Source organism: Pinus tabuliformis, chromosome X, assembly GCF_031772625.1.
Source record: "Pinus tabuliformis cultivar Carrire ecotype Pingquan chromosome X, CPIR1, whole genome shotgun sequence".
Lineage (NCBI taxonomy): Eukaryota > Viridiplantae > Streptophyta > Pinopsida > Pinales > Pinaceae > Pinus > Pinus tabuliformis.
Window position 1 is genome coordinate 1019230603 of NC_142308.1, and position 14685 is coordinate 1019245287.

Here is a 14685-nt window from a genome sequence, read left to right on the forward strand (position 1 = left end):
AAACATTGGAGTTAAGTGTATCACTTGTAAAAGAACTATTGCCATAATCCTAGAGAGCCTAATCGAGTTGATTAGAGCTCAAGGAGACGTAGCCCAAGATATCAGGGTGAACTCCATATTATCTTGTTGTCTTATGTGTTGTTTTTACTGCCGCTTTAACTACTGTTATATGCATTTGTATATCAATTTAAGTATCTTCCCATATCATCACAAACAACAGATCTTAAAGTAAATAATCAGGTGAAAACAAATACAAGCATACACCCATATTTCAAGTATTTTTGAATTCCGCGTTGGTTAATCATTAAGACTTTGGATATTTAAAGCTTTGAAAGTGAGAGAGGTTCTTGTAAGTTAGACAAGAATCCTAAGAGCCCCATTTTCAGATCACCGGGCCGTTGTACGTAACCCGGCCGGGTTGATACAGACCCGGTTGGCCGAACCGATTACTTGGCCAGGTTGATTTTTCCAGGCCTGACTCAGACCAACTCGGCCGAGTCGGTTCCGAGCCGGCCATTTTTTAAAACACTGCTTTAGATGACCATTGGAAGAAAGAATTGAGGGAGACTGCTTGTGATTACATAGCATTTTTTAAAACACTGCTTTAGATGACCATTGGAAGAAAGAATTGAGGGAGACTGCTTGTGATTACATAGATAGATGGTGGTATGATGCTGATATCCCCTTCAATGCTTCCCGTTCACCATATTATGAGCCTATGTTTGATGCCATACATGTTGTTGGAAAAGGCTTCAAAGGCCCTACTATGCATGAGCTAAGGGGGTATCATTTGCAGAAAGAAATTTTATCCATTAATGACTATTTGAAAGATTTCAAGGACTCATGGGCAAGAACAGGATGTACCATCATGTCAGATGGATGGACTGATCAAAGAAACCATACCATCATAAACTTTCTTATCTTCTGCCCACAGGGAACCATGTTTTTAAAATTAGTTGATGCATCTGATAAGGTAAAAGATGGGCAATTGTTGTTTCAGCTATTGGATGAGGTTGTTGAGGAGGTGGGGGTGGCTAATGTTGTTCAAGTCATCACAGATAATGCCTCTAACTATGTTCTTGTTGGTAAACTGTTAGAGGAAAAACACAAGACCATCTTTTGGACCCCATGTGCTGCACATTGCATAGACCTCATGCTTGAGGATATTGGAAAATTAGATTGGGTCAAAAACATTGTAGATCATGCCAAAAGTATAACAAAATTTATCTACAATCATTCATGGATTTTGAGCCTCATGAGGAAACACACTGGGGGCAAGGATATTATTAGGCCTGCCATTACTAGATTTGCTACTCATTTTTTGACATTGCAATCTATGCTTTCACAACATAGAAACTTACAAAAGATGTTTTCCAGTGAAGAATGGAATCTAAGCCAATGGTCTCACAAACTGGAAGGCAAAGATTTGAAAAAGAAAATTAATGAAGAAATATTTTGGAGAAAGGCAGCAGAGATTGTGAAGCTTGTTGAGCCACTGGTTAAGGTGATGCGGTTGGTGGATGGGGAAAGATTGGCTACGGGCTTCATTTATGAGGCTATGGATCAAGCAAAGGAACAAATAAAGAGGGCATACAAGGATAAAGTAGCTAAGTATGGGCCCATTTGGGCAATCATTAATGAAAGATGGAACAATCAACTCCATCACCCTATACAGGCAGCTGGGTATTTTTTGAACCCACGGTATCATTATAAAGCTAAGGAGACAGGAACTTTGAGGGGGGGGTTAGAGATGGACTGATTGACTGCATTGATTGCATGATCCCATTGGAGTCTGATCAATTGGAGATACACCGACAGGTCACGACCTTGACCAATGCCTCGAGTACCTTTGGGAAGAACCTAGCAAAGATTGCAAGAGAAGCATATGAACCAGGTAAACAAAAATTTCAATTTTCAAATTCTTAATAGTTTTTTTGTTAAATCATTTATAATTTGAAATTTGGATATAATTTGTAGTTTTGTTGAGCTATCTCATTACACTCCTATGTTTTTTGCAGCACAATGGTGGGAGGCTTTTGGTAGCCACTGTCCTGAATTGCAAAAGTTTGCAATTCGTATTTTGAGTCAAACTTGCAGTGCTACTGGGTGTGAGCGCAATCGGTTCGTCTTTGAGAGGATTCACACAAAGAAGAGAAATCGTTTGGATCAAAAACGGTTAAATGATCTAGTCTATGTCCAATACAACCTTTGGCTCAGACGCAACCAATTGCTGAACAAAAGGCCTAATTCAGATCCCATTGTGTTGGCAGACATTGATCCAACAACATCAGATTGCGTAGTGGAGAGTCATCCAACAGAGTTTGCTTCTGATGAGGATATGGATTTTGAATTACAGACGATAGCATCACTCGAACATGATGTTCAGTTGAATGCAGATCCTGATCCACTTGTACCAGCCTCAGCCTCACAACCAGCAAGTCCTCTAGTTGCAGGCGCTTCCTCTGCTCAGCCACGACAAAAGCGTATATCTCGTCTATCTCAGCTTGCATCTGTTGCACAGCCTCCTAGTGCTACCACTTCTACAGTTGCAGTTGGAGATGATGAGGAGGAGGAGCCATGGGGAGACCTGTCTGACTCTGACTCTATCTGACTCTGATGATGATGAGAGTATGCAAGCATATTTCTTAAGGATCATCGAGATCAAGAATGATCTCCTATCTATTGGGGAAGTAGTTCCTGACAGGGAAATGACTATCACAACTCTTGGAGGACTGCCACCTGAATGGTATATATTTAGAACTACTCTTTTCAACAATAATGTCATCGCAGGATTTGAGAAATTGATGGCCAGATGTATTCAAGAAGAGACAAGGATGGAAGAGCAAGAAATGCCCGCACTTAAAGGCCATCCCTCTACCTTTTCTTCTCATGCTAAAAGAAGAAATAATTATGGGGCTAAATCCAAAGGAAAGGTTGGACCGAAGGGTGGAAGAAAAGGACGATGTTACAATTGCAATAAAATGGGCCATTGTGCGAGGGAGTGCCATGATAAAAGCGACTCACATGATCACTCTCAAGGCAATCAAAGGAATGGAAGGTCCAATGGCAGAGGTAAAAGAAATGTTGGAAATCAAGGAAGAGGACAACCCTTCAAGAAGGCAAGAAACTCCAGGTATGAATCAACGTTGTTAACAATAAGCAAGATGTATATTGTCTACTAGTGGCCCTCTCTACCACTGCTCCCCTGGACACGCTCAGAAATTGGCTTATTGATAGTGGTGCCTCAAGGCACTTCACTGGTTTCAAAGAAGCTCTCTCTAATCTGATAGAGAAGGAGACCAACCTGGAAATTGTTCTTGGGGACAACGCAAAATATCCCGTGAAAGGCATAGGGTATGTCATTCTCCAATTGAATCAGGGTAATACAATCCATTTGCAAGAAGTCCTATATGTACCTGATCTCAAAAAGAACTTGGTCTCCGTTTCGGCAATGGAAGACAAACGCTACAAGGTAACTTTTATCGATGGCAAGGTATGTGTATGGAAAAATAATTTTAAAGAAGCTTTCACTCTTGGGTTTCGAGTCGATTCATTATATTAGGTCGGAGGAAGTCCGCTAGTGTCATGTCTTGTGACACATCACTTCAGTCCGAACTATGTCATCAAAGGTTTGCTCACCTTCATTATAAAGCTCTACCCAATGCAATACAAATGGTGACAGGGATGCCCGAGTTCCAAGTAGAGCAAGAAGGTGTATGTTCGGGATGTGCCGAAGGGAAGCTCAAAAGGGGACCATTCCCCTCAAGCCTAAGCAAGACCTCCAATATATTGTAGTTGGTTCACTCAGACATATCTAGTATGATGCCTGTGAACTCCTTGGGAGGATATTTATATTACCTCACATTTACAGATGACTATTCTCGCAAGACTTGGATATACTTCTTGAAAAAGAAGGATGAAGTGTTCACTTGGTTTTGTCACTTCAAAGCCTTGATCGAGAATCAAACTGAAAAGCAAAACCAAGATCTTAAGGATTGATAATGGGACAGAGTATATATCCAATGGGTTCCATGACTTTTGCAAAGAAGCTGGCATTAAGAGGAAGACTACAACACCATATACTCCTGAGCAGAATGGTGTGGCGAAAAGGAAGGATCGTACGATTGTAGAAGTTGTCTATGCTATGCTTCACGATCAAAGACTTCCGAAGTTTCTATGGGCCGAAGCTGCGAATACCGCTGTATATGTGCAAAACCAATGCCCTCATCAAGCATTGGGTTCCAAGACTCCCGAAGAGATGTTCAATGGTAAGAAACCTGACATATCTCATTTTAGAATTTTTGGAAGTCCAGTATATTTTGATGTGCCGAAAGAGAAGAGGAATAAATTGGGTGCATCTGGAAAGAAAGGAATCTCCGTGGGCTATAGCAAAAACTCTAAGGGCTATAGAATCTATGTGGTTGGTCAAAGGGAAATCGAGATTAGCCATGATGTCACCTTTGTCGAAGATATGGCTCTTAGCAAAGTTGACAATCTTCCTACTCAAAGGGGATCTAAAGAAGCTGACACTAGGGAACCAAAGGAAAAGGAAGATGAGACGATGCCCGATGTGGAAGAACCTATGGATCCTATTGATCCTGCTCCGCAAGAGCCTTCCTCTTCTAGGAAGAGGCCTTCATGTCTGAGGAGGACACTTGATGATGTTGAAGGGCACATTGCACCCAGGGGAACCTTCCGGGGAAGTAAGAAGCCGACCAGGTATTAAGGATACTTGACCATCATGAGCACGATCATCCAAAATGAGCCTTCGTCATTTGCAGAAGCTGTCAAGCATCAAGTATGGAAGGATGCTATGACTGAGAAATATGAGTCCATCATGAAAAACGATGACTGGGATGTGGTCCACAGACCCTAGGTCAAAGCAGTTGTCACTTCGAAATAGCTTTACAAGATAAAGCATGCAGTTGATGGAAGTGCGGAAAAGTATAAGGCTCGTTTTGTCGCTCGCGGCTTCTCTCAAAAGGAAGGTATAGACTATGACGAGATATTTGCACCTGTTTCTTGATATACCACCATCCGCTCGATCATAGCCCTTATTGCTTCGCAAGGATGGAACCTACATCAGATGGATGTCAAGGCCGCGTTCTTGCATGGTTCGATCAAAGAGGAGGTTTATGTGGACCAACCCGAAGAATTTGAGATTCATGATCGAGAATCTCACGTGTGCAGATTGAAGAAAGCCCTCTATGGGCTAAAGCAGGCACCCCGAGCGTGGTATGAGAGGATCGATAACTACCTGATGAAGTTGGGATTCACTAGGAGTGAAGCCAACCCCTTCACTTTAAGGTTGAAGATGACAAACCTCTCATGCTAGTATTGTACGTTGACGACCTCTTTCTAACAGGTGCAGACCCTCTCATTCTCAAATGTAAAAGGGAGTTGGCTTCCGAGTTCCACATGAAAGACCTAGGACTGATGCACTATTTCCTAGGACTAGAAGTCTAGCAGAAACCAGGGGAGATTTTCCTATCTCAGGGAAAATACGTGGTGAAAATATTGGAGAGATTCGGTATGGTGGACTGCAAGCTCGTGACTACCCCGATGGAGCTCGACTTCAAGAAGTTAAGCGGTAGTGCTGCCAGACCTGTTTTACGAAATGCTATCGAGTATCGTCAACTCATCGGAGCATTGATGTTCTTGGTGAACTCCCATCCGGATATATACTTTGTAGTCAACATATGGTTGAGCCTCACCACACACATTGGATTGGTGCCAAGAATCTGTTGAGATATCTTCATGGCACAATCACTCATGGGTTAAGATACATTGCTGGAGATGTGAGACTACTTGGATATAACGATGTTGATTAGGCAGGCAGTGTGGTGGACCGAAAGAGCACTTCCAGGTGTTGTTTCTCTTTGGGATCTGCCTCGATATCCTAGATGAGCAGGAAGAAGAAGTCGGTGGCTTTCAGCACCGCCAAGGCAGAGTACATTGCTGCTAGTATGGCCTCCTGTGAGGCGGTCTGGTTGCGAAAAGCTGTTTGGATTTACATTGGATACCACCGTGATCCTGTGTGACAACCAGAGCGAGATTCATTTATCAGAGAATCCCGTATTTCATGATCACTCCAAGCATATCGATATTAGGTACCACTATATTCGGGATATGGTGCAACAAGGAGCAATAAGGCTCCAACATATCGGTACAGATGAACAGGTCACCGACATTTTGACAAAGCCCCTAGGAAAGGTCAAAATCTTGACTTTTCGAGAACGACTTGGTGTCGTTCAGAGACCCTCTTATGAGGGTCGAGTATGATGTATTGAGCTCTGGGAGCTCCAAGGGGGCGCGGGGTACTTCTTGGAGCGACATGCGACCACAAGGCGACTCACCATCCCCTAATGGTGCACTATGTACAAGGTGAAAGGTTCAACCTTCCCCTGTGACACTCCGTGGCGACTGTGGAACAAGATGATTAGTTTTCATGTGGGCCAGGATGATTAGTTCTCCTGTGGGCCAGAATGATTAGTTCTCCGTGGCAACTGTGCAACAAGATGATTAGTTCTCCTGTGGGCCAGGATGATTAGTTCTCCGTGGCGATTGTGGAACAAGATGATTAGTTCTCCTATGGGCCAAGATGATTAGTTCTCCTATGGCAACTTTTGGCCAAGATGATTAGTTCTCTTGTCGAGGCATCCTACCCATGCAGTTTGGGACTCATGGGAAGTACCTCTCATCTGATCAATGAGTAGGGAAATGGGGTTAGGGACCATTAGTAATACTATCGATGGATGCATTGTTGTATCTACAATACTCCCTATGCTAGGATGACCTCCATTGACCTGGGATCAATGATACTGATCTGGGATCATTGAGAGTGGTATGACACACTCTAAGATTGACTTTGGGTCAGTGGAGGATGGTATGATACATCCTCGATCATTTCTTCTTCTTCATAGTTCGGGCAGAGCAGAGCAAAGCAAAGCAAGGCCAAGCAGTGCAGGGCAGTGCATTTGATGGCTGAGATAGTAGCGACAGTCAGACGGATTGCAAATGGAGTTCTCCCTAGTTGAGAGGGAGTGTTAAACTTGGAAACTAGTGCCAAACTCCATGTGGGTCACCTCATTTATGGCAGCTTCCTAGATTCCTCTTGTCGAGAGGTGTAGAATTGATCTAAAGATCATCCGATTCTGACAAGTATTTACGTAGATATGAATTTATTTGTATTTACTTGACAAATTGTCAAGGTCGGCCAGTAGTTAAATGTGTGGCACACATGTCCAATGAATCATGTAAATACAAGAGAGGTTGATTCATTTTCTCATCATCTCATCTCACTCATTCTTCTCTCTCTCTCCTTAGCTTTGGGTTATACAAGGAGCAGCTCACAGGTGGGAAGGAGGACACATTAGGGCAAGGAGGATGCTGAAAGGTCTCTTTGACCTGCGTTGACCAAGCGTTGACTCATCAAGGGTGCAGTTTTGGTGTGACTGCCTCTCCTAGGCAGGCCACAGATTTGGCACAAAAATCGAGGCAATCCGTCCATAGGTTTGACAGCGTTGACTGCCCTAGTTTTGGGCAGCAGTTTGACTGTGTTGTTGGAGTTGTTCAAGGGTTGTTTCTTCAGGCTGTTCAAGGGCTAGTTGACCGGAAATTGACCAAGCATATTGGAGGTCAATTTCAACTCGTTTGACCAAGTTTGACTTTGTTGATCTAGGATTTGCTGCTGCTGATATAAAATTACAGAATTCTGATTTTGTACTATTTCTCTCTGCTGAACTATTGAAGATAAAAGAAGATTTGATCAAAGGGTTCCCCACATTGGGGTTTGTCCCTGGCTAGCCGCCGCATCTTGTGTCTCTTGTCTTGGCTTGTTTTCTGTTGATCGTTTAATGTTCTATCTGCACTTTACTTAATGTATATGTGCTTGCTAATCTGTGGCTAATAAGAAGAAAAGAAGTAAATTATTCTAAGCATAGAACATACCATAATTTAACAGATTTACACAGTGGCTAAAAGCCAAATTGATTCGAAGCCCGCGCACAACAAAATAGGGCTTGTTTGAGCGCAAGAAAGTAGGAGCAGGGGTCAGTGTGTTTGCAGGGTGAGTCCAGCTAGTACAGCATGAGGACAAGAGTGTTCTCAGGGTTACAGTTTGCCTTGTAAGAAATTCTATTGCTCAAACTCTATCAATAAAATACTACAGCAAAGTTGAGGGTTTGCCTAGTTGGATTTCACAAGAAATCAAGTGTGTAAATTGTGTGACTGTGATTTTATCTCTATGTTCTAATTCCGCTACTTATAAGTGTTAAGAAATTCTGTGTCTTGGTGAAAGATAGTTAGCTTCAGATTATTCATCTATATAGTTGCAAAATTTCTTGAACAATTAACAAGTTTTTGGTGGAAAAGAGGGATCCATAACCTTCTAGAGAATTCTTTATAATATTCTATGAAAAAGAAGTTGAGGAAAGAAGCTATAAAAGGAGTAGCATTTCTCATTTGCAAGGCATGTTTGGAATTGTGGGAGTTCGCCACCAAGCTTAGCCGAAGATCTTTTGGGAGGAAGAAGTTAAAGAGCACTTTAATGTGAACCTTTCATCTTTCTTTTCTCTTTCTTGGATTGCTTTGATGGCTGGAAACTACTTGTATAAACCGATCAGTAACAATCCTTGTAGAAGGGTAGTCTTTGCCCCAAAAAGATGTTAGGGTTGAGGTGAAGCCCTCCCTTAAATTTGATCTAATCATTGTTTTTATTGAATGATTTTTGCTGCTGTAATCTCTCAATTAGGGTTTTCATTCTCTTTTGAGGGAAGCCCTAGCTAGAGTTTCAAGAATAAGCATAGCATGTCTAAGCTCTCCTTACCTTCTGATTAAATTATACTTGAAGACTGATGTATTGTTGGCTGTTCATTCTTTGAAGGGGGCTTCCTAGTTGTGTCTACTTCATTTATGATTTCATATGTCGCTGTTATCTAATTATTGATGGTTACATATTATTACTTGGTTCATTTTGAAATTGATGTGACAAGCATCTTTGGAAGAGCCCTCCTTTAACTTTCAGCATATTGAAGCAATCCATTTAGTTAGTTTAAGCATGTTTATAACATCCTTACTATGCCTTCTTCCATACTGTTTGAACCCTCTTGATTGTTGATCTTGATGCCATCACCCATTGGATATGCACTAATCTTGGCAATCCACCATCCCATTTATTTCTAAAGTATATCATACTAATTCTTGTCTAGCGAGAACCCGCTTGTGCTGAAGGAAAGCCGGCCTAAAGTGAAAGTAAGAGTTGTTGTGGTGATAGTGAGCAACGTTCATATGGGCCTCCAGGATTGCACTTAGTTTCAGAACTTTGAATATCCAGTGCAGGTCTGCAAGGTAGCACAGTGCATTTAGAACTATTGAGTAATAGGGGTCAACACACATAGTGAAAAAACAAGAGAGGTAGTGACATTTTTCCTAATAAATTTCCATAAATAAAAGTGTTTTAAGATTAAGTATTGTTGGGTGGCAAATTCAGATCACGGCATATCTCAGAAGAATTATATTCACAAATATTTTACATTTTCCCAATAAAGAACATAAAGTACCAGAAGAACTGATATATAATGCATCCAAAAGATCTATGAAGTAATATGGGTCAACACACATAATGAAAAAACAAAAGAATTATCGACATTTTTCCTAATAAAATCCCATGACTAAAAGCACTTTAAGATTAAGCACAATGGGGGACATATTCAGATCATGGCATCCATTACAAAGAAAAATTATGTTCAACAAGGATTTTAGAATCTCCCCGTAAAAAGCATTTTGATGTCAAAATTGTCAGTTCCTTTTGGCCAAAGACAAACAGTAGCCCAATCCCTCTTCTAAAACGTACTTACTTTGAATAGATAACTTCCTGTGTGTGCATCTAAAGCACTGAAAATATCATCAAGAAGGTATATGTCTGAATTCTGATAATAAGCTCTAGCTAACTGGATACGCTGTTTTTGTCCACCACTTAAATTGATACCTCTTTCTCCAATTTCTGTTTTATCACCGTATCTCATCTGAGATAGATCATTTTCCAGTGCACATACTCTCAGAGTATTCTTATATCTAGCATGATCAATTTCTTTTCCAAATAAGATGTTATCTTGAATGGTACCATTTTGTATCCAAGAAGACTGTGCCACATATGCTATGCTACCACCCACCTCAACCTGCACACAACAAATTCTATTTACGTAAACAAACAGAAAGCTTTGTCAAAGGACTACAATCACAGAAATGCCACCAGATGAACCAAACAGCTTCGTAAGTTGTCAACTTTACCAAATCAAGGAATGCAATATCATAATATACGTGAGGCATTACAATGCAATATGTCTGAAGCAAATTGAAGTGTTTTTATCTATGTTACCAGGATCCAGATCCAGATCTGAATACACATCCACTGATTTTGAAAAGTCAGTGTCCTGATAAACTCTCTCTCTCTCTCTCTCTCTCTATATATATATATATATAAGTTACCAGGATCCAGATCCAGGGACACACATCCACTGGTTTTGAAAATTCAGGGTCCTGAGAAAAACAGACCGTGTGTGTGTGTTTTTGTCCAAAAATAATACAAACTGGGGCTGAAAATTTAATTTCAAATATTAAAACAATTCAAAACTTTAAATATGTTTCTGGGGCTGAAATATAATGGGACCCAAAATTCTGTAGCAGTTGCAGGGGGGTGAAATTCTGCTGCAGTGGTCAAAGTTGCAGCAGCAGTGTAGCAGTATCGAAGTTCTGGAAACTATCTCAAGGAAGATCTTGCTGGGGGTGTTGAAATGTGTAACTAGGTTTGGTCTTCATAATATCTTATGTACTCTTGATTTTATATATTAAGTGTAAAAGAGAGAAAATTATTATTATCATTTTATGAACCATGGGGTTTCATCCTATTGATCAATTTGTTTTAGGTCAAAGCACCCATTTGGCATTGTTGACCACTACGTGTCAACTACCCGTAGCAATACACCCCCCTTTTTCGCAAAAGGGATAGCGCTTAATCGACATGTTCGTGCCATTCGACAGTCATCATCGACTTGATCATGTTATGTTGTAAACCCAGTTTGCATGTGTAACTTGTAAATAATCTTAGCAAATCTGAGTCATGTATATAAATTGCCTAGGTAAACCTAATTTTCTAGTGATAATCTACGTTCCGGAAGGTTTTTTGTCTCAGCGGTCCATGATCGGCAGAGTTTTCCTTCAGCCTAACCCCAAAGCCGGAATGAATTTTGTCATTAGAAACTTAGGGGAATCCTAGTGTGCTTCGAGTCTGTGTAAAAGTAATTTGGAAATAATTCTAACTATTTGGTTAGGTTATTACAAATTGCTTGATCTGATAGATTATATTTGTGTTGTAGAACTGGGTGGTTTATGATGGTCTATGTCAAATGGGTTTCCCCCTTGACATGTAAAATTGTAAAAGTTATGATGTAAAATGTCTTGAGGTTAGAAAATGTTTTAATCTCCTCATAAGTCCTAAGTCCTAGGTCCTAGGTGATTTTTCCAAAGGCTAAGTTCGAGGATCCATTTAAAATAAAAAATAAAAAAACAATAAAAAAATATAAATAATAAAAAATTAAATTAAAATAATTAAAAAATAAAAAATTTTGAAAAAATAAAATAAATTAATAAAATAATAATAAGTCAAAGTTTTGAGTAAATAAATTTTTTAATATATTAAAATGCATTTAAAAATTCGACGGATGAGATTAAAAAGGATTTTGATCCTCATCGACGGTCGAGATCGTTTTGACATGGATCACTCGAACTAGCCATTGGAATTTTTCCTTTAAATAGTGTGTTAGGAGTCATTTGAGATGGGATTTGATCTGAGAGTCTGGTGCTAAAGAAAGCTCTCTTGTAATCATTTTTTTGTGCAATAAAGAAAGACTTTGGGGTTAAAAATCTTGCTGGTGTTACTCTTCTAAAAGTGTTGTAAGATGATTTATTTTTCTGCATAATTTTATTTTCAGCCATTGATAATAGCTTGATTAAGATTGATTTAGGTACAGGGATCTTGTTTGATCTCTGGGGTTTGAATGATAGTTTAGAGTCTAAAATATAATGGCAGGCATCTCCATTTGATCTGGATTCCGCTATTGTTTTCTCCCTCTATGTTAATGGTTGATTTTACGCTGTGCAGGAAATCTTAGTTTTGAGTTTACCGGGCGTTATGGGAAGTTCTCGGCTGAACTAACCAACTCCTGGATTGCATTTTCTGAAAGAGCCCAGCCAGTTTTAATTTCAGGCTTATCATTTGAAATTTTCTTATGAATGCAAGAAGGGTTTTCTGAAGTATCTCACATTAAGTTTAAAATTCTGAAAATATCACTGTGAATTATTGACAAATCTGGCTGGTTAAGAGTCAAAATTTTGTAAATATTGTAAATTTTTTAACTGATTTTAGGGTTTTTAGGTTTGTTTCTTTCACATTTTACTTCTTGGTGTTTTGTTGTTGCCATTGCAAGTTGCAGGTACAGATCTTAAAAAAAAAATCGGGGTTTTCATTAGACAATTATGAATGCAAGGTGATTTAAAATTTTCTAGAGAATTTGCAGGTTCGAGGGTTTTTCCAGGCTATCTGTTTGTTGCCTGGGATTTCATTTTGACAGAAATTTTCGAATTTTTTTTAAAAACCCATGCCAGTATCGCTGCCCTAAACCTTGGACCTGCACGTATTCTTTTCACGCAAACCTGCAGTCAACAGCAAAACACGGTTTCTCTCTCCATTCTCACACAGCCCCTCAAATCCGCTTGACTCCATCCAGCCCTCCCTCAGCATCTTCCACGCAACCCATTGTTGCCTCAGCTATTTCTCCCGAAGAGCTATTAGCTTCCAAGCCTCCGCACTGCCATCGCTCAGCTCTTCCCTCACGCATTCATCACAGTTCCTCTGCGGCATCATCACTTGATCAGCATCGCTACCATATTACCAACACGCTGCTGCCATCCATCGATCCCATTAAAAATTTAATGTTGCCATTACTGTGTTAACCTTATCAACCTCCCCTTCTCACGCTACAACACCTTGCTCCGTCCCTCATCAAGCTCCAACGCTGCAACTCCTGAAATGCACTATCAATCTGTGGTTGTCATTGCAGCTCCCTCAAACCTGGGCCATACCAACGCCCATCCTCCGTCCAAACCCTCATTCTGTGCATCCTCCTCTGCCTTCACTTAGTTTCCAAAACGCTACCTCTCTGTGTATCCTTCTCCACCTGCAAATCCTCACACGTTGCTTCCTGTTTCTCCCACACTGTCGTCGACCCTCCATCGTCAAGCTCACAGCAAACCTGCGTTGTATAAGAACAGTATACAAGCTTGATTTACTTGGTATGCATGGTTTAGTTTAGGAGGTATGTTTTAATTTTTTTCTAAAGTTTTGATTTTGTTTAGTTTAGTTTATCATTACATGCGTTGGATTTATGAATATTAGACTTTTATCTGATTTAGATTTAGATTTTTATTTTCTTAGTTTTAAAGTTTACTCTTGTTTTATTTTTATTTTTTTATATATAAATCAAAAATCATAAAAGGTTTTAGCTTTTAATTTTTTGGTTTCATTTTTTTTAGATTTAGTTAAAGTTTAGTTTAATTTTTAAATTTTGACAATATCAAAAAAAATATTCTTAGTTTTAGTTTTCTATGGGTTAGGCTTCAAATTTGACTTTTTTTAAGTTTAGTCTTGTTTTAACTTTAAAGTAAAAAAATGTCATAAAAAATCAATTAAAAAAAAAATCATAAAAGGTTTTAAAGTTTCTTTTTTATTTTTTTTTTAGACTTTAGTTTAGATTGGATTTTTTTTAGGATTTTAGTTTTGTTTAGACTTAAAATTTTATTAAAAAAATATAAAAATATATATAAAAATTAAAAATCTTGAAAAAGGCTAATTAAAAATTGGAAATTCTTTTTTAAATCTTTTCTCTATTGTGGTGAAGTTAAATGTACTTAAAATGTTTATATCTGGAGATTAACTAATTGAAATCTGGTCAGCATTTAAATTTCGTGGTTGTTTAAAGCATTCAATCTTTAGAAATTAAATTGTTGGATCATTATTAAGGCGTTATGCATTTGTTGAATATCTTACATCACTTGGGTTTTTTGATGATAAATGATTGTTTTACATGGTTTATACTTCTGCAACATTTAATAAATAATCATTTAATCATTAATTCCATAAGGCACTGGTACATTAATTTCTAAGTCAATCAAGTGCTAAATTGCCCTGTTGTGTCTCCCAACCCAACTGTTCCACAATTGGTCTTCCTTCATCCCCTAGGGTCTACCCCGTTTAGCCTCGGGAGACGGCTTAAACGAAGAGATAGGGGATCAGAGTGACAGCCCCCGGTCTGAGCGTTGTCGTGACAATCTATGTGACAACATTTTTTAGCGCCATTTCCGGGGATAGAGTTTTTCTGTCCCTGGCTTTTCAACGACATTCATCTTCTCATTTCTCATCATTCTTTCATCTTTCTCATCTCTCATTTGAGCTAGCAGATTCAATATTTTTTGGCATCATTTGGATCTTATCTTTCGTCATATCGATACCTACTCTTCGGTTCATTTCTTGTCTGGGTGGTGACTCCATTTCTTTTCATTTATTTTTCCCAAACAAGAAGCCTCTCTCATATCAGCTTGTTTGTTGCTTTTTGGATCCTAGAATTAGAT

At 39.3% G+C, this 14685-nt stretch overlaps 1 protein-coding gene across 2 annotated transcripts in view; it reads right to left on the reverse strand.

Moving 5' to 3' along the window:
- Positions 1–14685, reverse strand: part of LOC149143201 (ABC transporter C family member 14-like) — a 477216-nt gene that overhangs the window by 343868 nt on the left and 118663 nt on the right. For both annotated transcript variants that reach the window (XM_089447332.1, XM_089447333.1), the window contains exon 4: positions 9858–10178. In XM_089447332.1, the coding sequence (XP_089303458.1) occupies positions 9858–10178 (321 nt within the window). The remainder of the gene's footprint in view (positions 1–9857; positions 10179–14685) is intronic.